This window comes from Thamnophis sirtalis, unplaced genomic scaffold, assembly GCF_051295495.1.
Source record: "Thamnophis sirtalis isolate CommonGarterSnake01/CBP01778 unplaced genomic scaffold, rThaSir2_p1.2 scaffold_1, whole genome shotgun sequence".
NCBI lineage: Eukaryota > Metazoa > Chordata > Lepidosauria > Squamata > Natricidae > Thamnophis > Thamnophis sirtalis.
Genome location: NW_028261381.1, coordinates 29656848 through 29684276, shown reverse-complemented (window position 1 = coordinate 29684276; position 27429 = coordinate 29656848). Strand labels below are relative to the sequence as shown.

The following is a 27429-nucleotide window of genomic DNA, read 5'->3' as shown; positions in this document are numbered from 1 at the left end:
TGGCTATCCCGGACGTTATGGACAGAGGTGGTATTCAGCCAGTTCTGACAGGTTCTGGAGAACCGGTAGTGGAAATTTTGAATAGTTCAGAGAACCGTCAAATAGGCTGGCCCCACCCCAGCTGCCTCCCAACTGATCTCCTTTTGTTGCCCTGAACAGGAGAACGGAGCTGGGAAGCAGATTAGTGGGGTGGGGAGGGAATGGGGATTTTGCAGTATCCTTCCCCTGCCATGCCCAGAAAGTCACACCCAAAAAGGTCACACCAGACCCACAAGCCACGCCCACAGAACCGGTAGTAAAAGAATGTGAATCCCTCCTCGGTCATGGAATAGTGATTCGAGCATTTGGCAACCAGCTCACAATTGTATCAGTGGCAGCATCCCATGGTTGCCATTTGTGACCTTCACTGCCAACGTCTGACAAGCAGAGTGAATGGGATTGCCGGCGGCAGGTTGCAAATGGCGATCAGATGGTGTTGCACCTAATGAACCCCATGGGATTTGTTTAACAGGGGCAACTGGAACCGCCAGAACTGCCATTGTAAGCCAGAGCGGCCATGTGACATTGTGCTTTAGAACCATGTCACTCAGTGACAGGAGTTTCTGGTTCCAATTACCATCATTAACCAAGGACTGCATTTATCACATTCAGAGGGATAATATCATTAGGTTTGTAAAAAGGGAGGGGAGCTGCGGCATCAGATGGGTGAATAAATGTTAGTCTAATAAATCAGTTGGGCATAATGGCTTTCATCTCATGGACAGCTTGCAGGGGTTTGTTAGTTTCTACAACCAAGACAAGAACTTGATAACCTTTGAAAAGATGTCTTCTTCTGTGCCCTGAGCTACCCATATGTTCTATTAGCATGCTCCTCTTTGGCTTTAAAGAAGCTAATTGTTGTACCGATCAACATGAATATTAAGAAAAAGTGCTGAACATAATTAATGTCTAAAAATTAGATATGTATACAGATTAATAATGCAGTGAAAGAGCTGTTTTCTCTGGATTTGTCTAAATGCCTAAAAAGAAATGGAACAGAAAATAAGGGGCTTCATTACAGAAAACATATCCTAGTAGTGAGTATCTGTTCAGGTTTTCTTATAATCAGGACTATCGTACAATATATGTTTTGTATGAAATACTGTGCTGGTCATAATGGCATGAACTATTTCTGTGGTGATATTTAAATCAGCAATTGTATTATAGACCTACATTTCTAAAGAAGGAGTGGCTGGTTGACACATGCATGCCCACAGTTTTTTTTTTTAAATGAGATACTGGCCTGGTTTTCACATTATTCTAGCGAGAATTTTAAACAATGGAATGTAGAATAAGCCCCAGAGACATAGTCAGTGCATCATACTGAATTATTTATTTATTTGCAGTTTTTTTTATAGCTCTCCCCAGTCACAAACGTCTGGGCTGATTACAACAGAGTAAAAATTAAAATGATAGAAAAATATATATAATATATAATTATAATATACATGAGGCACAGGTGTGATGGGTGATTTGAAATTTGATCAACCAATCAATAAAATATACCTCTATTAGCTATATACATTAAATATCTCTCCAAAAATAATAATAAAAAACTTACAGCTTAGCATTATGGCTTCTTAAAAGGGAAGGATTCAGTTTATACTAGTTTCTTTTTATGTCTACATTGCCTGAATGGGAATGAATGAGTTTAGTGGAAGCTTTTCATTTCTTGTCCCAAAGGTCATTTTTCGAAAGGCAACTGGACTTCCTTTGTTTTTCCTTGAAAACATTTCACTTCTTATCTAAGAAGCTTCTTCAGTTTTGACTGAATGGTGGGAGTGGATGGATTTGTATTCCTTGCAGTCATCTTTAGCACTCTGATCATTGATCGATCATTGGCTCCCTGAAAGTATTTGGGACCACTTGGGGGTTTATCTCTTCTTCTTCTGATACTACTGATAGGACTAACAGTGGCTCACGCCAACCACCTAGTATCTATAATGGCAGTGACAAAAGCTCCTGTAGTTGCAAACATTAACTGTGATTAAAAGTAGCAATAGTACTTAGACTTATATACCATTCCATAATGGTTTTATAGCCCTCTGTAAGAGTCAGCATATTTTCCCCAACAATCTGGGTCCTCATTTTATCCACCTCAGAAGGATGGAAAGCTGAGTCAACCTTGAGCTTGGTGAGATTCGATCTGCCAAACTGCGGTCAGCCAATGATCAGCAGAAGTAGCCTGCAGTGCTGCACTCTAACCACTGAGCCCCGCAGCTCTAGTAGAGGTATGTTGGAGGAGAACAAGGGAAGTTTGTACATCAATTGAACATGCAACTTTTGCATTATCAGTTACTGAACACTTGATTAGCGGTTCCAAGGAGATGTATGACTATGGCTGACCTACATTTTTTCCTGAATCCCCTTGTTGGAATGCCTAGTAAGAATAGCAAGTTGTGTGTCATCCTTGTATTTGGCACTTCCCCAGCCTTCTTGCAGAGCATAAGAAATATCAAACCTCACAACACTGTGTCCAAATTTTTTTTTTAACTAAATGAAAATTTGAAAACACGAGTCAGTGGCAATCCGCTTCATGTGACAATACAGGATCAGAGAGATTTTTCAGACTTACTTGTGATGAGAAGATCTGGCAATAACATACAAGAATGATTGAAGATGAAATCATGATGTTGTTCCTATGAACTAAAACAGGATGATTAGTAATTATAAACTGTGTAATAGTAATAAAGTGACAGTGCATGAATAGAAATCTTAACTAATACATTTCTGTTGAACTCAGTTACTTCTGGTACCATGAATGTTGTTTAATCATTCATTTGTGTGTGACTTTATAGGCAAGTGCTGCTGTCCATGTTACTCTCCAAGCATAGCTTCTTACAGTTGTTGGATGTTCATCTTTGTATCAGTTTTGATGTTATCAAGCTGCTGTGTTCTTTGCTTGCCCCTTTTTCTTGTTCTGCCAACCACCATTCCTAGATCCAGTGGTGGGATTCAGCCAGTTCGCACCTATCCCGGAGAACCGGTTGTTAACTTTCTAGGCAGTTCGGAGAACCGGTTGTTAGAAGATATCTCCTTTTGGTTTTTTCTACTTTACAGGGCTAATCCTGTAAGGAAGGCAGGAAGGAAACATTATAGTGTTGTTTCTAGCCTAATCTTTATTGCCCTGCTTACAGAAACTACCTCTCCGGTTAACCCTTATTACATTGTAACAGCTAAGGCGAAGCGCCCATCAACGTGAATGATGTTGAGTTGGCCACACCCACCCAGTCACATGAACACTGAGCCCCACCTACCTAGCTGGTCATTAGGGCAGAGAACCGGTTGTTAAATTATTTGAATCCCACCACTGCTAGCATCATTGACTTCTCCAATGAATTTGCATGCATGACGTGGTCAAAGTAAATCAGACAGTCTTGTGAGTTTGGCTTCTAATTATGTTTCTGGTTTTATATGACTCAGCATCTCTCTGTTGGTTGCTCTGACTATATCATGTATTCCTGTATCATGAATACATGGTATTCATGATACATGGCGAATACATGGCATGGCCAACTCAACATCACTCATGTTGATGGGCGCTTCACCTTAGCTGTTACAATGTAATAAAGGTAAACCGTATACATGATATTCCTGATACATGAATATCATTTGTATATGATATTACTGATAAATGATGTATACATGCTATTCATGTATTAGGAATATAATGTATACATGTATAGATGAATAGGATGTACTAATAATGGATCTCTAAGCCTGATTCTAACCCAGGCACTGGCCATGATAATTTATTTAAAAAGTCTGCAGTAGTTTGCACAGTGACAGAGTCATTGACTGAGATGGGCGGCTACAGAAATTGAATAAATAAAATAGCGGCATGCCATTTTAGAACTTAAGCAATTAATTCCAAGCAATTAAGATGCATATTGTGGTTTCCTTGGTGAGATGTGCTCTTCTATATAAAGGAAGTAGCCTATCCCCTTTTGTTCCATTTGGCTCTCAGGCAACTTGTCAGTATTGCTTAGTGGCCTAACTCATCTTATTTTGTTATTTTTACATTCTGATTAACCTTATGCTAGGCAGTCAGATCTTCATTAGCATGAGCAGGGAAAGCATTTTATCAGCATCAGCTTTTGTGAAGTTATATGGAAATGTTAAGGCTACCCATAGATGCTATTTAGGATGACCATGTTCAGTTCCCTAGAGTGGAACCAGTGGTGAGATTCATTTTTTTTTACTACCGGTTCTGTGGGTATGGCTTGGTGGGCATGGTGTGGCTTGGTGGGTGTGGCAGGGGAAGGATACTGTAAAATCTCCATTCTCTCCCGATCAGCTAGGACTCGGGAGGCAAAGAATAGATGGGGGTGGGGCCAGAAAGAGGTAGTATTTACTGGTTCTCCATACTAGTCAAATTTTCTGCTATTGGTTCTCCAAAACTGGTCAGAACCTGCTGAATACCACCCCTGAGTGGAGCCAGTCTTTAAACAGCATCAGGGAACATTGAGGTCTGCTTCTTAGAGCAGAGGTCTCCAACCTTGGCAACATTAAGCCTGGAGGACTTCAACTCTCAGAATTCTTTGCTGGCTGGGGAATTCTGGGTGTTGAAGTCTGGCAGCTTAAAGTTGCCAAGGTTGGAGACCCCTGTCTTAGAGGCATTTTTTGGTGCTGATGGGAAGAAGATACCACATTATCTTTTAATTAGAGCCAGCAATGTTTATTCTAATGAGTGTTTTAAATTGTAAATCATGCAGAATTTCACCCTGGTGGAGAATGATATCTAGTACCATTTTTATATTACAGAGGAATGATGAAGAGGCGGTGGTGGACCAGGGAGGAACACGCTCTATCCTCAATACCCATTTTGAAAAGGAGGACTTGGAAGGTGAGAGCTGCTTATTTCTGATTCAAGCTTTTATTTCTTTGAAACACATGCAAACACATGAAATGTAGTTATGTAACTATGGGAGTGTGTGCAGCCGTCAGAACTCCTGAATAAGCTTGCACAGGTAATCCTCGATTTATGGCCACAATGGAGCCCACAATTGTTAAATGAGATATTTGTTAAGTGAATTTTGCCCCATTTTGCGAGTTTTCTTGCCTCAGTTGTTAAGCGAATCATTGCAGTTGTGAAATGAGTAACCCGGTTGTTAAGTGAATCTGGCTTCCCTATTGACTCTGCTTGCTAGAAGGTTGCAAAAGGGGATACCATGACCTTGGGGCACAGCAATGGTCATAAGTATGACCCAGTTGCCAAGCATCGGAATTTTATCACATGATGATGGGGATGCTGCAAAGGTCGTAGCTGTGAAAAATGGTCATAAGTCACTTTTGTCAGTGCCGTTGTAACTTTGAATGGTCACTAAACTATTATAAGTTGAGGACTCCTATAATTAGCTTTTGGGGGAATCCATCATAACTTTGAACAGCTGTTGGGTGACTGTTCGTTAAATGAGGACTACCTATATTTTGCTGTCAGATTTGCTAAAAAAACCCACAGTAATATTGAATACCAAGCATTAAAAGGAAATTCATGTTAAGGGCAGGCTTACCTATATACTTATTACCATTCATTACTAATCTCATCAATGTGGGTGAGATTATGTCCTTTTTGACATGGAGCTTTCATTTACACTTTATTTCACATGTGGGAAGTTAGTTGACCCAGAAAGCAAAGCTCCAGTCTGCTCATTTAAGAATTACATAGAAAGGTAGATTTCCTTTGGTTTCCTTCTAGATCTCTAGGTTGAATTGATTGATTTGATGTGCTAAAAAATCTCTTGGCCATTTCTGTCTTTTGTATAGAACATCCTTATGGGTTATTTTTATATCATATCTTTTGCTGTGACCTTATTCACTGAGACACAAAATGCAGCATCATTGTCTCAGATGACTTGTTCAGATCAAGTCAGAGAGTATGTCGCAACCTCAGAATGTTCTCTCTCTCTCTCTCTCTCTCTCTCTCTCTCTCTCTCTCTCTCTCTCTCTCTCTCTCTCTGTGTGTGTGTGTGTGTGTGTGTGTGTGTGTGTATGTGTATGAGTGAAGCAATCCCTGCCTGGAAAGAAAATAAAAATAAATGTTTGCTTTATAATAGTATACTGTTAAATGCATACTCATTATACATTTAGGATAAAGATACACTTTGTCTTTATCCTAAATGTAGAATCCTAAATTTATCATGGGTTAGTGATATATTATGATCAAGCTGTTTATTTCTTCAGAGGTGTTTGTGAAAACTTTGTATGTATTACATTCTAATAGGAAACCTTTCCTGATTTTACTGAAGTTTGTTTGCATCACGGGACATCTCCCCTCTCTGCTTCAGCCTTTTAAAACTAGGTGTGAACTGTTTTCAGGTTTTGGAAATTACTTTTTGAAAGCACCTATAGCCTACAGGAGGGAACTGAGTTATATGTTTTAGGCTATTCTGTAGTAGAAGGACCTCGCTAGCTTCCACTATTTGTAACAAAAAATGTGCAGATAATTACCTTTAAATTTCCGCACCTCTCTTAATGAATATCACCTTCTTTACTATACTGGGGTTGATCAGGAAGCACCACACGAGATGCATGAAGTGGTTGAGTACATGTGTTGGTGTAGTAGAATAGTCCTCCTAGACAGAGATGGTGTTCAGCCATTTCTGGCCGGTTCTAGCGAAACCGTGGAAATTTTGATAGTTTGGAGAACCGGCAAATATCACCTCTGACTGGTTCCACCCCCATCTATTCAGTGCTTCTCGAATCCCAGCTGATTGGCTGGGTTTTCTTTTGTTGCCCTGCACAGGAGAACAGAGCTGGAAAGCAGGTTAGTGGGGTTGGGAGGGAATGGGGATTTTGCAGTAACTTTCCCCTGGAGTAGGGAGGGAATGGAGATTTTACAGTATCCTTCCCCTACTATGCCCACCAAGTTATGTCACGCCCACCACGCCACACCCACAGAACTGGTAGTAAAAAAATTTGAATCCCACCACCACTCCTAGATGATTACAGGTAGCTGTTTTCTTTCTCACAATGGCCAGCCAGACATTCGGTCTTCAAGGTGAGATGAGGATCTATTCTTTACCCAATGTTGTTTCCCCTGCAGCTGTAGTTTGAAAGCATGCTGCTCGCATCTGGAGGTGAGGTTGAGTTGCAAGTTTGATAGCTCTTATGTTATCTTTTGATTATTTTTGTTTTAAACTATTCGTCTACCCTCATATACTATCAAAAAAATCAACATTTTAAAAAAAAAATAGTAACCATTGATTGACCTGCCCTCCATGAATTTATTCAATTATCTTCTAAACCATTCAAATTAGTGGCCAATTATTACATTTTGCTTTCATGGATTCCAGAACTGAATTACGTATTCTTGGCTTCATTTTCAAAAACCCTTTCTAATTAGTTTTATTGGGATGATCATCTATTTTAGTGAAAAAAAGTTTATTGCTATCTATTTTCTCCAGGTTATTTGAATGTATATATTTTATGAATTTGCCTATCTCATGATTTATGTCCACCTTTAATCTCCTTTTTAAATATTTTTAATGAAAAAATATTTTATATAGGCTTAAAAAAAACTACAGAAACATAAATGATCAATCAATAACATATTTACTCAGTCATAGACCAGTAAATAAAACACCAAACTCACAATTAATTAAGATAAAAGAAACATAGCTATTCCAAAATTTCAGAAAAGGTTTAGAGTTAATACTATGGCATTCTGTGCAGAGAATGGAACAGAACTTGGCTGTGGGCAAGGAAATAACGTCAGATTAATTTGATAATAACATCTTTAGATAAAACAAGTTGGAATAACCAGGATATTTTGTAAAGAGTGGAAGTATTAATTCCTGGTGAGCACCTACGTAGATAGGGCAATACAGAATAACATATTCCATTGATTCAATTATTCCTCCACCTCCTGAACAAAGTCTCACTTTGAAAGGGACTTATTCAGTAAGAACTGTTGGAAGGGCACTGAATTTGGTTAAGGAAAAAGAAAAAAAGAAATACAAAAGACTAAAAGAAAAATACATGATAAAACATCTCTTCATATTTTCACATTTCCAAGAATACCTTGGTACTCGGCTCTTTTGAAATTAAATTTGGTACTCATTAAATTTGGTACTCAGTGCATTTTTTATGCAAAAAATTTGTCCTGGTACTTATTGTTTGTGTGGTACTCAACGCACAAGCTAGAAACTTGTCAGTTTTGGCTGCCTTGTGACTCACTTCCTACCTTGTGGGAAAATTTTGTTTGGTACTCATCGTTTTTGGTACTCATTGGGCCTCCCGGAACCAATTAAAGTTGAGTACTAAGCAGTGGCAGATTAAGGCTCACGAGTGCCCTGAGCACTGACAAATCTTGGTATCCCTCTCCTTTGTACATACTGTACAAATCTTCATTTGTTTTTCTCAACTTTGTGATGCCCCCTTTGGGCCTGGTGCCCTAAGCACATGTTTAGTCTGCTTAATGGTTAATGCACCACTGATATTAAGGTACCACTATACATTTTAGACAACATTTCTGGAATCATATACCAATGGTGCATCATTTTATAAAGCTACTCCTTTAAATTGTAAGAGAAAGTAAATTTCAAACCTTTTAATCACATTTTCTTCTTTAATCCATTTAAATAATGATCTCTTGCCTTGGGGAGGGGTTGTACTAGGTGATCACGATCCCTTCCAAACAAATATAAAAATCAAACAACAAAAAATGTTCTTGGCACGTGTATCATGCATTTTGTAACTTCTTCTATTTCAAATTTCATACAGTACATTCTAGCAGTCACATATTCATCATTTATACATAATTCATTTTCATTTCATTTTATCATTTTCTATTCCTGTTATCTTATCTATATTAAATCTTTCTCTTAATTGTGTGTGTGAAAACCATTGAAAACTAAGGCCCTCAGCAGTCAATTGTTATCTTGATTTCATCTTAAGCTCTCTATTTTCCTGTATAATCAAGCCTTTATATGTAACCGTTTATCTTTGACACTGTTTCTTTTCTGTGAAACATTTCTTTGGCTGAAATATGCAAGAGTATTTTTGGGCATAGCCTGGGTTTGTATCTATTCCATATTTGGAATATAGCATTCCTGATAATAACGATTTTTAAAATCTACATTTACTTTAACTTTATCATACCATAAATCAGTGGTGGGATTCAAAACTTTTTACTAACACTTCTGTGGGCATGGCTGGGTGGGCATGGCTTGGTGGGCCTGGCAGGGAAAGGATACTGTAAAATCTCCATTCCCACCCCACTCCAGGAAAAGGATACTTCCTCCATATCGGCTTGGACTCGATAGGCAGAGAATAGGTGCGGGTGGGGCCAGTCACAGGTAGTATTTACCAGTTCTCTAAACTGCTCAAAATTTCCACTATCGGTTCTCCAGAAATGGTCAGAACCTACTGAATACCACCTCTGCTATAAATCACCATGCCAACCAAACCTCAGACCATGTGCTTCTTATCCTAAGAGTCTTCAATCCCTCCCTCCCATCCATAGTAAAGAGTCTCAAGCATTCTAACCATGTTTCTTAAGAAAGGTGTTTAAATGCATATGGTCAAATTATTCCAGTTGCCCTCTTTTACACATTTTCCAGATCTGTCCTATCTCATTAAAAAACATCAGATAAAGGATAAGTTAGACCTCATCAGTGTTGATGCAAAGTTGATGTGTTACTCTTATTACACCAGTGTGTAGCATGTCTACATAAAGTATATGGGTGTATTTCAGGGGTGGGTTCCTGCCAGTTCTAACCTCTTCTATAGAAGAGGTTCCACAAATCCACAGTGCCGTTTAGAACCGGTTCCAGCTCCCTCCTCCCGCCCGCCCGCATATCATCAAGATGAAGAGCGTGAGGAGGACTTCTGGGAGTTAAAGTTCACAATTCTTAAAGCTGTCAAGTTTGAACACCCCTGAGGTTTTTTTTCTAAAGGGTTAGGGGTGCAAGGGTCTTATAACTTGACAGCTTTAAGATTTGCATGCTTCAAATGCCAGAGTTTCTGAGCCAATATTTTTGTTGCTAAGCAAAAGCGTTGTTAAACAAGTTTCACCACATTTTATAAGTTGGCCATGCCCACCCAGTCACATGACTGCCAAGCCACTCCCACCCAGTCACATGGCTGTCAAGCCACTCCCACAAAGCAGGCCATACCTACAGAAGAGGTTCTAAAAATTTTTGAAACCCACCACCGCTGTATTTGCTATTTGGTTGATCCTTCACACAATTTCAAAATATCCTCCTAAAGCTCTTCATAATTTTATTTTTTGAATCTCTCTGAAGAGTTTAGTTTAGTTCATTCACAGGTCTATAAGACAAGGAATACAGTTAGTTCTCTACTTACAACAGTTCATTTAGTGAGCATTCAGAGTTACAACAGTACTGAAAAAGTACTGGCTGATGATTTTTTTCACATTTACGACCATTGCAGCATGGTTATATACTCAAAATTCAGATGCTTAGCAGCTAACTCACATTTATTAGGGTTGCAGTGTCCCTGGGTCAGGTGATGACCTTTCGTGACCAAAGGCAATGGAAAGCCATATTCACTTAATAACTATGTTACTAATGTAACAACTGTAGCAAAAAAGGCAGTAAAATGGAGCAAAATGTACTTAATAAATGTCTCACTTTGGGGCTCAATTGTGGACATAAGTGAGGACTACCTATATTCCCCCCAAACCCCAAAAGATAGCGAAAGAAGTTGCACTATACATGATCAAATGCCTGCAAGATCCAGTCAGCAAAATGGGAATTGCTCATCGTGACTAGCCCTCACTGATAAGGAACAGGCATAGAAAAAACAGTTGCATAAATAAACACTTAGAACAGGATAATTATTATTTATACTGAGCTAGTCATTCCCAGTATTTGAGGAAGTCTAATGTCATTATCCTGAATAGTGCTTTATTCGCTTACCGTATTTTTCAGAGCATAAGATGCACCGGAGTATAAGACGCACCAAGATTTTGAAGAGGCAAAAAAATAATAATAGTTTTTGCACTTTGCAAACCTCCCCATTTTACAAAAATGGGCACATTCCCCCCCAAAAAAGCATGAATAGCCTTTAAGGGGCTTGCAGAGTGCTCCTGGAGGGGTGGGGTGGGGTGGAGCCAAAAACGAGCAAAAAATGGCCCATTTTTCGTAAAAAAAAAGGGCATGGATAGCCTTTAGGAAGCTTATAGAGTGCTCCTGAGGGCTGGGGGTGGTATAACTGAGCAAAAAATGGGCTGTATTTTTCTCATTTCTGCCCTCCCCAGCGCCCAGGAGCTCTCTAAAAGCTTCCTAGAGGCTATGCACAGCCATTTTGGTAAAGGGATGGGGTTTCAGGAGTCAAAAAATGCTGTATTCAATGTATAAGACGCACCCAGATTTTCAGCCTCTTTTTTGAGGGAAAAAGGTGCGTCTTATACTCTGAAAAAATGGTAATTCTGTTCTCCCTAGTTTGAAAACTTGCTTTAAAAAAAAAATTCTCCTAAATGTTAAAAGAGACAAACACCTCTTTAGGGAGACTCATCTTTCAGCTTCACAATCATTATTAAAAAGTTGCTGTTTTTCTGCACAACAGATTATGTTAGTGATCAGTCTTTAAAATTCTTGCTTGATGGGGAAAAATAAGTAATCACAATTCTATTGCAATAAAGCAGAAGGCGAATTGTAAAACTCTTAAGTTTTGAATAGACTGAGTTAAAATAGTTGTGGATTGATCTTTGATTATCAGCTGCTGCACTAAGTTATAATGCAGACAGCCCCTCTCTGTGGGAGATGGGTGGATAAGAAATGTGAAGTATAAATAAATATAAATAAAACAATCCTGTCTGATGTAAATGAGCTTTCAGATAGATGGGATCTCTTTTCTTCTTCTTTGTAAAGAGATTTGATTTAATGTAGATTTAATGGGTGCTTAGTTGTATAGCCTTTTGGATGGCAGTTGGCCTCCGATTGAGCAGTGCAGGAAACAGCGTAGAAAATGTGCCAGGGTGGAGCCATTATGTTTAGTAACCATTATTTTAAGAACATTTCACAATAGTATGGGAAACCTGTGGCTGGGAGTGCAATAATGAAAAGGCAGGGAAAACTCACATGATGTCACAGCTCCTATATACAATGTGCATTTGTTTTTGCCTTTTGTTTCTATGCTGTGGGAAATTTTTTATCTGGAAGAACACAAAATCATGGGAAGACCCTGCCCGCAATTTGAAATGCTCCAAACAAGATTTATCACTTCAGTGTGCATTAGGCCTCATGTTTCCTGTTTATTCCTTAGCTCCCATTCTGTCTTCTCTTCAGTAGTTATCATCTGTTACAATCCTCTAATTTCCCCCTTTTTTTGAATCCCAAATTATTGGTTTCTGGGCTACAATTAACTTTAGGAACACAGAGCTTGAATAGTGGTTCGCAGATGTTTCTCTTTTCCTTCCTTGGTCCTTTCTTCATACTTCAGTGAATGTTTGCATTGTCCTGTATCAACCATTCTTTCTTACCGAGTTTTCTATCCCTTAATCTATTTTTATTTAGAATCCTGTCTAGGATACAACGCCACTTTGATAAAGCCATGTTACATCATACATTATGAGTTTTAATGAAGATTGTTTCCAGGGAATTCCTTTTGTCTTGTTTCCAGAGAAACTGTGTTAATGGAGAGGGTGATACATGCTGTAAGGTTTGGTAAGACCCAATATGGTGTAGGGCAGGGGTGTCAAACTCGTGGCGTCATGTTGTCGTCATGTGATGTGACGCGGACGTGATGTGCCAATGCCTGGAAGCTGTCAGGATCTGGATGGGGGTAAACAAACTCGTACTCAATCCTGACAAGACCGAGTGGCTGTGGATGTTGCCCCTGAAGGACAGTTCAGACAGTCCATCCTTGATCCTGGGGGGTGAAAACTTACACCCCGCAGAGAGGGTCCACAATTTGGGGGTCCTCCTGGACTCACAGCTGACACTGGAACACCACTTGTCGGCTATGACCAGGGGGGCCTTTGCCCAGGGTCGCCTGGTGCATCAATTGCAGCCCTACTTGGATCAGAGTGCATTTCAAACAGTCACTCACGCCCTTGTCACCTCAAGGCTGGATTATTGCAATGCGCTCTACATGGGGCTACCCGTGAAAAGCGTTTGGAGACTACAGCTAGTCCAGAATGCAGCCGCACGAGCGATATTGGGTGTACCGAGATACACCCATATTACACTTATCCTCCGCGAGCTGCACTGGCTACCAATTGGTCTCCGAACGCAATTCAAGGTGTTGGTCATTACCTTTAAAGCCCTATACAGCTCAGGACCAGTGTATTTGCGAGACCGCCTACTGCCACATACCTCCCAACGGCCGATAAGATCCCACAGGGTGGGCCTCCTTAGGACGCCATCAGCCAGACAGTGTCGGCTGGCGGGGCCTTGGAGGAGGGCCTTCTCTGTGGCTGCTCCGACCCTGTGGAATCAGCTGCCCCCAGGGGTCCGGACCTCACCCACCCTCATGGCCTTCAGAAAAGCTGTTAAAACCTGGCTGTTCCGGCAGGCCTGGGGCTGTTGACCTTATTATGTAGGGTCCAGCCCCAATCTGAACGTTGGAGAATTTTTTAAATTTTTTATTTTTATTTTTTGTTTGTTTCTTTTCTTGTTCTGTGTAAGCCGCCCGGAGTCCTCCGGGATTGGGCGGCTTATAAATCGAATAAATGAAAGGATGTATCATGACTTCCCCCCCCTTTGCTAAACCAGGGGTGGATGTGGCCAGCGTGTGATACATCTGGCCTGCGGGCCATGAGTTTGTCACCCTGGTGTAGGGTTAACATGTTAGGCTAGAAATCTAGCTTCAGCTCCTTCTCATGCCAAGTAGCTGGTAAAAGATGTTTGTCTCCTCTAGAGTGATTATGGATGAATTACTGTTCAGAAAAAGAGAGGGAATTAGAGAAAGATGCCTCTAGGTTCTCCTCACAAAGCAAGCTTTCTCCATCTCATCTGTTCACCATTACCCTAGTGCTCTAGATCTCCTCATTATCCACAGAAGTCTAACATGAGTTTGAGTCTTATAGGATTCTTGCAGGACTACTCCCTTACAAGAAATAAAATTAAATAATACATTTTATTTTGGTTTAGGCAAAGATCATTTGAGATAAAAAAATATGCTTGGTTCTTAGCTAGATATAATCACAAAAGTGTTGGACGATGCAGCAGCAGATAGGCTCACTCTTGAATTTAAAAATAAAGGGGAATCAGAATATTTTGAAGTCTGGAACAGATTTTATGATAAAATCTTTATGATGGTATAAGACAAGGTGACAAGACTGGAACAAACTGTATATATTGTGATTGGACAATGTATTAAGTAGGCTAATTGTTAATGGTTGAGACTAGCTGTATATAATGTGAATGTATGATCACTTCGACTGCATTGTTTTAAATGTAAAAATAATAAAAAAATATGCTCGGTTTGTCTCCTTCTTCCTCCCCTTCAAATTAACTATGCACCTTCCTTTGTTTATTATGGAAACTCTCTGTTCTGAAGGAAGGCAAATATATACATGTCCTAGGATAATGTTGCAGGATCCAATCTGGGTTGGTCACCAGGATCAGAGGTTTAGTCTTCCGAGCTTTTGGAGTCATGCTGGAGACCATCCTCAGGAAGTTCCTGAGGATGAGCTCCAGCATGGTCCTGATGACTGACCCACATCAGATCCTGCAGCTCTCTGTTCCTATTGTATTTGCAGGAAAGCAGTTTATTTGTTATTTTATTTATTTTCTATTGCTGCCAGTCTCAATCAATGACTCTGGATGGCTTACGAATCACTCTGTGGAATATTTGCCAGGCCCAAAGAGCATCTCTAAATGGCTTTCTGGAAGACCTGCCGACTCTAATACCTTCTTCCAAGGAAGGATTTATTCAAGGTCAAGGTTTCTGTGGAGAATTTATAGATCCCGGGGTGAAAGTATTTTACTTTACTCTCCCTCTCAGAAGAGGAATGGACTATTGTAGTGTCCTCCAGATGTTGAGGAGTTATAATTTTGAGCATCACACCCCATTGGTTATATAAGTTGCTAGATATGGAGGGAGCTGTAGCTAAGCAATGTTGAATGCTGTATGGTACTCTCTCTTGTTCTCAGAATCAGTTATTGATGAGCAGATTCAGTAGTGTTGTTGCAACTCAAACATCAGCTTGGGGGGATTAGCAACAGCTGGATCCTTTCTGCATAGGCATTGGATGGTTTTGCATTGACCCCGTTTCTAAAACAGAATAAATAAACGTCCACAACAGGCTGAATAATCTTAGTGGGTGGATGAGATCAGGCAAATTAGTCCTTTATATGAGCTCAGCAATGGTAGTAGAAGAGTGTTCTAAAGAGATCTTGGTGGCCATGTAAACTGAGTCTCTATTCAATGCAAAAATCTGCAACCATAATAATTCTGATAGAGGACCACCTATTGCATCTATTACAAGACAAACGTCCCCAGCATCTTAACTGTCATGCAGCTTTTAGTATGAGTTTCTCCCAATCTTAGAAATACATATCCTTGCTCGCAACTCCATATGAAAGGACAGTTTAAGTAAATATTATTAATAAATACAAATACAGATAGTCCTTGCTTAGTGACGACAAATGTTCAGCAAATGGAGGCATTGCCTGAGGGCAAATTACAACCAGTCTTCAAAGTTGCAGCCATCCGAGTATCTACGCAGTCACGGCTTGTACATAAAATGGTTGCAGTGCCCCACGGTCATGCGATCACCTTCTTTGCCAGTTTCCAACAAATAAACCCAATGGAGAAACAGGCGGGGAAGTTTGCAAGTTGCTCCCCTAAGTGGCCCTCGCTTCCATTACTTTTTTTTTTGCCTGAGGAGCCTCTGGGTGAGAGGGTGAGCGTGGGCCCTGCTTATATGCCCCATCGCAGTGTTCACCTGCATGCCCTGTCACACTTGTGCCCTGCAGCAGCAACACACATCCGAGTGCTTTGTTGTGCTCATGCCATGCAGCAGCATCCACATGCATGCCCTATTATTCGTATCCAGAGTTCAGCCCCCCTCCTGCTGGCACTTGTGTCACATATCCAGTGGTGGGTTTCAAAAATTTTTAGAACCTCTTCTGTAGGTGTGGCCTGCTTTGTGGGAGTGGCTTGCTGGCCATGTGACTGGGTGGGCATGGCCAACTTGTAAAATGTGTTGAAACTCACTTAACAACACTCTTGCTTAGCAGCCAAAATATTGGCTCAGAAACTGTGGCATTTGAAGCACGCAAGTCTTAAAGCTGTCAAGTTACAAGACCCTTGCACCCCTAACCCTTTAGGAACCCCCCCCCCCACCCAGGGGTGTTAAAACCTGACAGCTTTAAGGCTTGTGGACTTCAACTCCCAGAATTCCTCCTCTCGCTCTTCATCTTGATGATGTTGGGACAGGCGGGGGGAGGGAGCTGGAACCGGTTCTAAACGGCACTGTAGATTTATGGAACCTCTTCTATAGAAGAGGTTAGAACTGGCAGGAACCCACCCCTGCACATATCGCACCCACCTACCTATGCATGTTACTGTGCTTGTTCTGCATGGCAGCACCAACTTACACTCCCTGTCACATAATAACAATCTATATACTAAATATATAGCAAGGCAATTATCAACAACACCATGAATGATAAATGCACAATTTACAATTAAGAATTTTAGGACACTTTGTGTCATAATGGTGAGACAGTTGTAAAATGAGATTATTTTTCATTAAGTAGGATCCCTTAAAATATTGCATAAAAGTGGTTTTTCTGCTTCTCCAAGTAGTTGGACAGTTGTTATTGGAAAAGAGCTATTTTCCAACAGATTTTAAATGGGAATGTTAAGTCCTCGTTTTAAAAATGCCCTTTGGATATTTTGTCAGCAAATTGTGCATGGCATGCCTACAGTGTTTATATGGCACAATTTTTTATTTTGTTTTGCCCGTAATGCAAGGGATTAAGAAAACTCTGAGGGGAAACCCATTTGCAGTGCAACTGGAAGCAAGCAATGGGTCCCTATCCATATTAAGCAACTTTTAAATGATCTTTTAAAAAGTAATCTATATCTCAATGATGTTCAAATGTTGCTTAGTCCCTATGCTGACAGTAAGTACCAGTACATGCTGGGGGGAACATGCTCATTTGTATAGGCCTTCCTTCAATGTTCCTATTTCAGTACCTGGCCTTAATTGAACCTAACCATTCCCAACATCAGACAAACACCTTTTTAGGGGTGATATTTCTATCCCCCTTTTTTTTTAATGATTCAAAGTTCAGATAAAATAGATTGCAGTGACCATCAGGTTAAAAGCTAATGCTAATGCCCACTGCATAGTTATCTAAAGTGAGAAAGTGTATGAGTTCTGGTAGAGAATTTGAACCCCATAAAATAACCTCTGATTAATTGCACCTGAAGAGTCCCCATATTGATTAAATTGGTCATGTGGTGCCTCCTAGTGGTCACTATAAGCTCTTACAGTTAAAAGAAGTGATATGCTTGAGTGCCTGGAGAGTATGTTCATGTAAATGCAGATGAAAGCCCCAACTGAAGAGATTTCTATATTTTTTCAGGTAGTATGATAATGATAGTTAGATGTATTTTCTGTCCCCCTGGACTCTGCATGGGTTTAACTCTTTCATGTTACTAATAAAAGAGAATATTTGTAGCTCAGGGTTGAAATGAGAGATCCTTGGTGCTCTCTGAGCCTGGTTGATTTCCTGCAGATGTTTCATTACCCAAACTAGGCAACATCATCAGTTCTCTTTCATGTTTCTTTCCTTCCTTCCGATGAAGGTAACATACACTGTGTTCCTTCTCATATTTTCTATATAACAATTTTGCATGGTAGGCTAGCCTGAAGAGAATGAATGTCCCAAAGTCACTAGTGAGCTTTTATGGTTGAAGTTGGAGCCAATACTTTTAATCACTCTAACAGTAGAGGTGGGTTCCTACTGGTTCGGACCGGTTCGGCTGAACTGGTAGTAATTTGGCGGCCTGGTTCACTAGAACCTTTTTAACATTTTGCTCATGCACAGACCTTTTTAGGTACAAATGAGCACCTATTGGTATGCGCACGAGCAAAGTGAGTGCGCATGGGCAAATTTATTTGCGTGCCGAACCGACAGTAATGCTGGTAGCAACCCATTCCTGTTTAACAGAATGGTTTTCTTTCTTTCTTTCTTTCTTTCTTTCTTTCTTTCTTTCTTTCTTTCTTTCTTTCTTTCTTTCTTTCTTTCTTTCTTTTTCTCTCTCTCTCCCCTCCCTCCCTCCGCCCCTCTCTCTTTCTGAACAAAACACAGATGATAGCTATAATATGCCAAATTAAATGAAATTTTCAAATATATAAAAAATAATAGGAATTTTCATTGCCAATTATTGTAACAGGAATAATACTCTAAGATCCAATTTTGCACAGCAGTATAAAAATACTAATGTAAACTTTATATCTCAACTCTGTATTTCTATTCGTATTGTATTTTGATTGTCTAAATATGCTGTTACCCATTTTATCATAGTGTTTAAAATCTTATGATACAAATCAATGATTAAGTGGCGAAAGTGTCCAAATTGGAACTAGCGTTGAACTTACTTTGTTCTTTCTTATTGACTTGAGTTACTTACTTTCTAAATTTTGCTTCAGCTGTTTTATCATTCAATGTTATTTAATTTATTATAATTATAATCTCAAGATGGTTTCCAGAGCTTCTAAAACTGCACTTTTATGCTGTAGCACCATTACTAAGACTATTACTGTTTAATGTGTTAGAATTAAATATTCCAGAATTCCTAGTCAGCATTGGAAAGACTGGGTACTATATACCTCTCCATATGTGCATGCATGCATATGTGTGTGTGTGTGTGTGTGTTTGTGCACGCACACACACACACACACACACACACACACACAAGTTTGTGGGTTATGCATTTAAATCTGTTCAGCTTTTTTTCCCTTTCCCCCCATTTTAACACACGTTTTTAGGACTTCCATTCACCCCTATATAATGCATAAACATTATTGTTGTCCTAATATCTTAGTATTAAATGTGTTATCAAATATACTTACTTGGACTGTATTCTGTTGTGTAGGTCACAGGACTTTGTTTATCGGGGTTCATGTGCCATTGGGTGGAAGGAAAAGCCATCGCCGCCATAGGCACCGTGGACACAAACATAGAAAGAGAGACAGAGAAAGAGATTCGGGATTAGAGGATGGTCGAGAGTCTCCTTCATTTGGTAAGTCTTGCTTTATTTTTGTATTTTTGAAAAAAAAAACAGCTCAGTGAAATGTGAACCACAGTAAACAAGAGTTGAAACATTCTAGTCCTTTTGAAATTTTGGACAATAGGGTAATAGTTGGAAGAGGAACACATTAGAGCAGACATGTCAAGATGACACCAGAGAATATATGATAGTATCAAGTTCTTTTTTCCTAGAACAGGGGTCGGCAACCCATGGCTCTGGAGCCGTATGTGACTCTTTCATCCCTCTGCTGTGGCTACCTGTTGCCGCTCAGCTCCAGAATTAATAGGGCTTTGGGTTAAGACAGGTAGAGGAAAATGGATGCCGTGCTAGGAAGAGACTCTGTGGTGGGGCAACCGGACTTCCGGTCAGCAGAGGAAAAAGGACGCCGCACTAGGAGGAGACTCTATGGATGGGGGGATTCCAGTTAGGACCTTTGTGGCTCTTTGAGCGTTTAAGGTTGCAGATCTCTGTCCCAGAACAAAGCAGGGCTGGTATAGCAGGTAAAGTTTGTAAATATTGCTGCATACCTAAACAGCTAAGAAATTATGACAGACCAAAGAATATTTGTCTGCTATCTTAATTCATAAAAGAGTAATCAGAGTACAGTAGTATATTCCTCAAAACTGATTACTGAAATCCTCCAACCATCGGCATCTCTTTCTTCCTAGGAATTGTTGCTTTTGTGTATCCTTGGTTGAATACTCTGTAAAAACCTGAAAAATGGTAAAATGAAGGCGATACATCAGTGTGAGTGAAGGGCCATTTCCTTACTCAGAAATGAGCCTACCCTATAACAAGTACCTTCTAAAAAGGCACCCAAAAGTACAGCCATGTTTTGTTTATTATTATGAGGCAAATTAGAGAGATTAGGCTTTTAATAGAAATGGGAATATTTTTTTTTGTTAACTTGTGTTAACTTTTATTGGATTTTGCTGTTTAATATGGTGAGCTGAGGATCTAGAGATGATTTTATAGAAAATGGGGTGAGGTATGGAATAAAGAAATATTTGGTGTAACAGATTAACAGATTAACAGAGTTGGAAGGGACCTTATAGGTCTTCTAGTCCAACCCTTTGCCCATGCAGGAAACCCTACACCATTTCTGACAGATGGCAGTCCAGTCTCTTTTTGAAAGCCTCCAGTGATGTAGCTCCCACAACTTCCGAAGGCAAGCTTTTCCATTGGTTGATTGTTCTCACTGCCAGAATATGTCTCCTTATTTCCTAGTTGAATCTTTCCTTGGTTGTATTTTAAAAGGCAGAGATAAATTTTTAAAGCCAAATGTACTTGTTGGGGATGAAAGGGAAGTTTCTTTTTCTTATTTCCCCTGTTTTGGGTGGGAATTGGGTGGGTTTCTGCAGCTTCTATATTTTTAATGTATTTTGGTATCTGTTTTATCTGTTTAATATAATTAACAACATTATTCAAAAAGAAAACAAAGCAAAACCAATCTTTTATATCTCGCCTGGACTTGGTCTTCAGACTACACTAACTTCCAAAAATTTATAAACCCTACAGAAAGCATCAAATGCCATCAATGGGAACAGCAGAGGATATTGTTATAATGGCTTATGGACAGAGTACGAGAGGTGGGTTGCTGCCGAACCAAGCCCAATTCAGGCCTGGTTTGCAGAACTGGCAGTGACCCAGGCCTGCCACACCCACAAACTGGTTCCCTCGCTGCCGCTTGGCCTCCGCCATTTTGGATTTTAGTGACTGCACATGCGCAGTTCACTGTACATTGTTCTGCGCATGCATGCACAGCACGCACACAGCACGTGCGGGTTGCGAACCAGCAGTAACGCTGGCAGCAGCCCACCCCTGCGGAATACCATCTTACTAGATCTATGAAGGGACCTATTTACTGGTGCTAATTGTTGCTATTATTTATATGAAAATGGTGGTTTGGAAGCAGGTAGAATAGTATCACATGAGGATTTCTTTGTCTAACAGAATAATAACAGAATAACAGAGTTGGAAGGGATCTTGGAGGTCCTCTAGTCCTGCCTATGCAGAAAACCCTACACCACATCTCCAAGTTCCTTCTGATCACTCCCTACTGTAATTTGAAATTCCAGTGGACCCTTAATCTCAGAATCTGCCCTGATTCTCATGTCTCATTCTTCAAAAGAGGCATTCGCTTATTAGTCTTTGGATATTTTATCTCTTCATGCAGGAACATTTATTGAAATTGTGTTTCTAATTTGCAGGGTGGTCTTTTTGCCATATATTTTCTTCTTTAGATGTATATTAAACCCCCCAATACATTATAATGCTTTAGAATTATAGCTGTACATGGAAAATTTATAAGACATTGATTTATTAACTTACCAGGTTAATGACCCAGCCATTCTTATTTCTCTTCTGAGCTCCTCTTCCCCCGCTTCCTTATTTCTGTTTCATTTCTCTTCTTTATTCCATTTGAACAACAGAACAATTTGTCACTCTGTCTTCTCTTACTGCCAGATACCTCAGGTAATAAACTGCCTCTCCCCCTTCTTCTTGAATTCCTGCTTCTTTTGTTCCTTCTCACTAGAAGGTACAATGAGTTTGTTCCTCCTCACTGGGAGGTTCAGTAAGTTTGAAAGCATTAAATAAACCATCACCATTTTTATTTGCTGATTAGTCTGTACTGTACTAACTTTTGCTGGAAGCAATCCAGGAATTTAAAAAAATATCTCAACATATTAACAAGAATGAAGGCGAATAAATATGTCCCAAGATAATGTTGCAGGATCCAATCTGGGTCGGACACTGGGACCAGAGCAGAGGTGGGTTCCGACCTATTCGGTTCAGTTTGGCCAGGGGTGGATTCCTGCCAGTTCTAACCTCTTCTATAGAAGAGGTTCCACAAATCTACCGTGCCATTTAGAATTGGTTCCAACTTCCTCCGCCCAGCCATCCGCACCATGCTTGCCCTGCCCACCACTCACTGATTGGCTGGCTCACCAAATGCCCCACTCACCTCTAAGAGTCCTATCTAAGCCTTAAAGTCTTAAAGCTGTCAAGTTTGAACACTCCTGGGGTTTTGTTCTAAAGGGTTAGGGGTACAAGGGTCTTGTAACTTGACAGCTTTAAGACTTGAGTGCTTCAAATGCCAGAGTTTCTGAGCCAACATTTTGGTTGCTAAGCAAGAGTGTTGTTAAGTGAGTTTCATCATATTTCACAAGTTGGCCACACCCACCCAGTCACATGGCTGGCAAGCCACTCCCACCCAGTCACATGGTCGGCAAGAAGAGGTTCTAAAAAAAATTAAACCCACCACTGAGTTTGGCCAAATAGGTAGTAACTCCAGCAGACATGTAACCATACTGGTTCTATGATCGGCAGTGCCATCTTGATTTTCTGTTCTGCACATGCGCAGAACAATCTTCATTAAAATGTAATTTTTATTCATTTTTTAATGTTGTGTGCATGCGCAGATCATTTTATAGTAGAATGCACATGTGTATGGAGTGCAGAATTGTTTACTACTGAACCGGTAGTAAAGGCAGCCGGAACCCATCCCTGAACCAGAGGTTTTGTCTTCTGAGCTTTCAGACTTGTATTGGAGCCCGATCCTCGGGGAACCTCTTCCTCCACATTCTGGTGAAGAGAGGCATTCCCTGAGGATGGGCTCCAGCACAAGTCCGAAAGCTCAGAAGACTGAACCTCAGAATATTAAAACCACAAAACCACTAGACATTTACAAATTTAAGAAGAGTCATTTAAGTCTGATATATTTTACATATATATGCAGGGAGAGATTTCCTTCTGTCTTCCTCTGCCTTGCATATCATATTCACCCAAGCATGAGCCCCATTCGCTTCTCCCAGTGGCTCAGTTTTAACAATGAGTTCAGCTTTAACGATTCCAGAGTTGTCCCATGCTGCTACAATGGCATTGTTCCCTGGGAGAAATTTCTAATGGACTTAATAATGATGGAAAGTACTTTTCTGCCTGAATAAGAATATAGCCACTAAAAGTATATAAAGGATGTGAACATTTTTAGTATTATATTAAAAAGACAGATCTTACAAGACCCAATCTAGGTTGGGCACCGGGTCCAGAGGTTTTGTCTTCTGAGCTTTTGGACTCATGCTGGAGGCCATTTTCGGAGAACTTCTCACAGAGGAAGCACACAGAGAAGTTCCCTGAGGATGGACTCCAGCAAGAGTCCGAAAGCTCAGAAGACAAAACATCTGGTCCCGGTGACCGACCCAGGTTGGATCCTGCAAAATTATCCTGGGACACGTATATTCGCCTTCACTTGTGACAGATCTTACAAAAACATGAGTGAATAACAGTACTGTGAAACATACTGTGAATAACAGTATTGCAATGTCAAAAAATATTTTAGTTTCTTAGAAGTGCCAGTGTAATTTCTGGAATAAACTTAACAAATCTTTTATTTTAAAATGTATTTAAAATGATAAGCATTAGAAGTACAAAAGCAAAGTGACATGAGCCTTTAGAGTAGGACTTGAAACTGTTAACATCCCTTGCGGAAGAATATGAAGGCAGAAAAGGTATCTTTCGCAATCTGTTATTAATAAGAATTAAGAGAATAAAAAGGGTCACAAAAACCAACAGGGGGTTAATTTTTTTAAAAAAAGATGCACGTGAGTTTGTTTTATACAAATTGGCAATGCTGGGGAATCCTAATCTGGAAATTTCCCTCCCCTCTTTCCTGTATGTCACTCATCTCTTTAAAACAGATGTTTGTGTTGAGTCATTATGAGCATTGTTCAGATTTTTTAAATGAAGAAATTTACAAATCTCTCTTGAAAGGAAATCTACAATGCAGATAGTCCTCAATTTTTGATCACAATGGAGCCCAACATTTATATTGTTAAGTGAAAAATTTGTTAAGTGAGTTTTGCCCCATTTTACAACTATTCCTCCCATAGTTTTTAAGTGAATCGCTGCAGTTGTGAAATTAGTAACCTGGTTGTTAAGTGAATCTGGCTTCCCCACTGACTTTGCTTGTCAGAAGTTCGCAAAAGGGGATCACTTGACTCTGGCACACTCCAGCTGTCATAAATGTGAGTCAGTTGTCAAGCATATGAATCATGTATCCATGGGGATGCAACAACCGCCATAAGTGCAAAAAATGGTCATGTCACTTTTTTCAGTGGCGTTGTGACTTCGAATGGTCACTTAGCGAACTATTGTAAGCCAAGGACTACTTGTACATATATGGAAAGCCTGTTTCATAACTAAGTCTTCAGCAAAGTGAATGGGCCCAATGGTGGCTTTCAAATTTTTTTAGAACCTCTTCTGTAGGTGTGGCCTGCTTTATGGGAGTGGCTTGCCGGCCATGTGACTGGGTGGGAGTGGCTTGCCAGCTATGTGACTGGATGGGCGTGGACAACTTGTAAAATGTGGTGAAACTCACTTAACAACACTCTTGCTTAGCAACCAAAATGTCTCAGAAACTCTGGCATTTGAAGCACGCAAGTCTTAAAGCTGTCAAGTTACAAGACCCTTGCACCCCTAACCCTTTAGAAAAAAACCCCCACAGGTGTTCAAACTTGACAGCTTTAAGACTTGTGGACTTCAACTTCCAGAATTCCTCCTCTCGCTCTTCATCTTGATGATGTGCGGACAGGCGGGGGGAGAGAGCTGGAACCGGTTCTAAACAGCACTGTAGATTTGTGGAACCTCTTCTATAGAAGAGGTTAGAACTGGCAGGAATCCACCCCTGATGTGGCCTGATATGACAGCCTTTAATCATATAGAAGATAGGAAAATATTTTCTATTTGGATCCCTGGTTAGTTTTGATCAAACCATTAGAAACATTCATGTAGACATGCCTAGGATTTTGCTGTAAAAATCAAATCAGAAATGATTACAGTTTTCTTATAAAACTGAATCTAGTATAACCTATTTACGTGGCCTTAGATTATACTGATTGGCTATCCCATATTTATTTTTTATTTATTAAATTTATATGCTGCCTATCTCTCATTACTCCAGTGATTCTCATTGCAAAATGATAAAAAAGATAATACAAAATGGTTAAAATTATGTAAACTTAAATAGAGACTAAAAATCAAGAGGGCAGAGTGAGATGGGGGCGACATTAGAATAATGCAGTGAGCCCTGATTGTTTGCTTCCCGGCAAGTCTTTCATAAATGTTTTATTGTTGCCACAGGAGCTCATATTGTCTTTTAGATGAAGGTATAAAGCCAAAGGGACACGATGGCTCAATGGCTAAGACGCTGATCTTGTCAATCAGAAAGATTGGCAGTTCAACGGTTTGAATTCCTAGCGCAGTGAGTGAGTTCCTAGCTTCTGCCAACCTAGCAGTTTGAAAGCATGTAAAAATGCAAGTAGAAAAAATAGGAACCACCTCTGGTGGGAAGGTAACAGCGTTCCATGCGCCTTTGGCGTTTAGTCATGCCGGCCACATGACCACAGAGACGTCTTTGGACAGCGCTGGCTCTTTGGCTTTGAAACGGAGATGAGCACCGCCCCCCTAGAGTCGGGAATGACTAGTACATCTGTGTGAGGGGAACCTTTACCTATAAAGCCAAAACATGCATTTCTTGTTCTCAAATAGTTGGTTGAAAGTATCCAATGCAATTTTGCTGAGGATGGTGATGAGGTCCTGAGAATGATCTTTTAGTATTCTTTAAACCATGGGGTAAAACATAGAGCAATAAATAAGATGCGATGCAATTGAGATTTAATAATAGGAAATATTAAATAAGGGGAAACAAAAATTTCAGTTTGACTGTTTACCATGGTGTTGTGTCTTGACACCAAGTAAAGACTCCTTCAAGCTTGACTCCTTTCATTCCCATATAGTTTTCTTTGCAGAAAGAGCTTTGTCATCAAATGCTTCTGGGATGGTTTTTTTTCCCATCTAACCCAGCATCCCAATATTTGATTAGCCTGATCCAACATAACAGAGATCAATCCAGTGCTGCTAGCTGCTGAGATATCTTCATATAGTACAGGCCATACAGAGAAATTGAATTCAAGTGTTCTGCGTTTTAAATTTCCATTCCCTCTTCCTGAGTAACATTTATTATCATCTTAATAGACATGATATTTCCTCTGTCATATTTTAGTTTATTGCAACTTAAAAAAATCATACAAAGTCCCATACAAAGGTTTTCCTCTTGACAACTGGAAAATTTGGAAATTTGCCATGTTTTATAATCAATCTTTTATTGATAAGCATAAAAGCACTTACATAAGAGGGACAGACCTCTCCCTGCAGAGAAAAACCCAGTGTGAACTTTACATATAACAGTTTTTTTTTCCCCCATTGATCCATGGTTTGTTCATAATGGGCTCATTAACCAGGCTGTTAATTTGTGGTTGGCCTTCTGAGTCATTGCCTTTCTTTGGAATCTGTTTCTGAATCTGTTTACATGAGCACTGAATCACAGGCTATTGTTAACTGCCCACAATGATTTCTGGCTTCTGTCATAAGGATGACAGTAAGGTAAGAAGATACTCTGCATCTTCTAGAAAGTTATATCAGTATTGTTTACATGATAGCCCAGATGAGACATTATTCATCCCACCAAGCTATTTGTGTACAGCAGAGCTATTGAGTGGCACACAATTATTTTGCCACTGACATTGGAAACTTTCTTTGGGGCATTTAAGTGATTAGCAGGTAGCTTAAAAACAAATTAAAAAAGGCTAAACAAGAATACGTTTCTCAGGCTACCTGTACAGTTTAGAATTCTGCGTTATCATGTTCCGTGAATAATGCCTGAATAGGTTTGGCTAATGTTGGGTTGATTGGCTTTTTAATATGAGTTACCAAAAGCTCACTTGCTAACTGATAGAAGAAGCAAGTTATTTTTTGGTTTTCTCATTTTCCACCCCCACCCCCACCCCCCAGAAAATATTAACGGAAATTGCTTAGAAATGATACACAGATTTTTCATGAGAAAAAAAAAACAAGGCAGAAAAGGCATGGAATGACCTTGTACTTGAAAATATGAGAATGTTATAGAAATCAAAGTGGAAAAGTCATCCATTGTCATTGGTATCAATGTGAACTGAAAATAAAGTACATATAAAATATCAGAATTATTGATAAAATAAATAGGGAAGTCTTGCAGATGTCCACAGATGATTTATTCAAATATTAATCCAGATATTAAAAAGAAAAAAAATGGGATTTTTATTGTTGGAATTAATCAGAGATTTGCAGGACGTTTTTGTCCATGTCTGAGCCATAGTGAGTTCACTGGAACTT

The 27429-nt window shown here is 39.8% G+C and overlaps 1 protein-coding gene across 7 annotated transcripts in view; it reads left to right on the top strand.

The window, feature by feature from the left end:
• Positions 1-27429, top strand: part of SLC4A10 (solute carrier family 4 member 10) — a 182039-nt gene that overhangs the window by 64814 nt on the left and 89796 nt on the right. For all 7 annotated transcript variants that reach the window (XM_087709787.1, XM_087709772.1, XM_087709766.1 and 4 more), the window contains 2 exons: positions 4804-4885; positions 19066-19212. In XM_087709787.1, coding sequence (XP_087565913.1) covers positions 4804-4885; positions 19066-19212 — 229 coding nt within the window. The remainder of the gene's footprint in view (positions 1-4803; positions 4886-19065; positions 19213-27429) is intronic.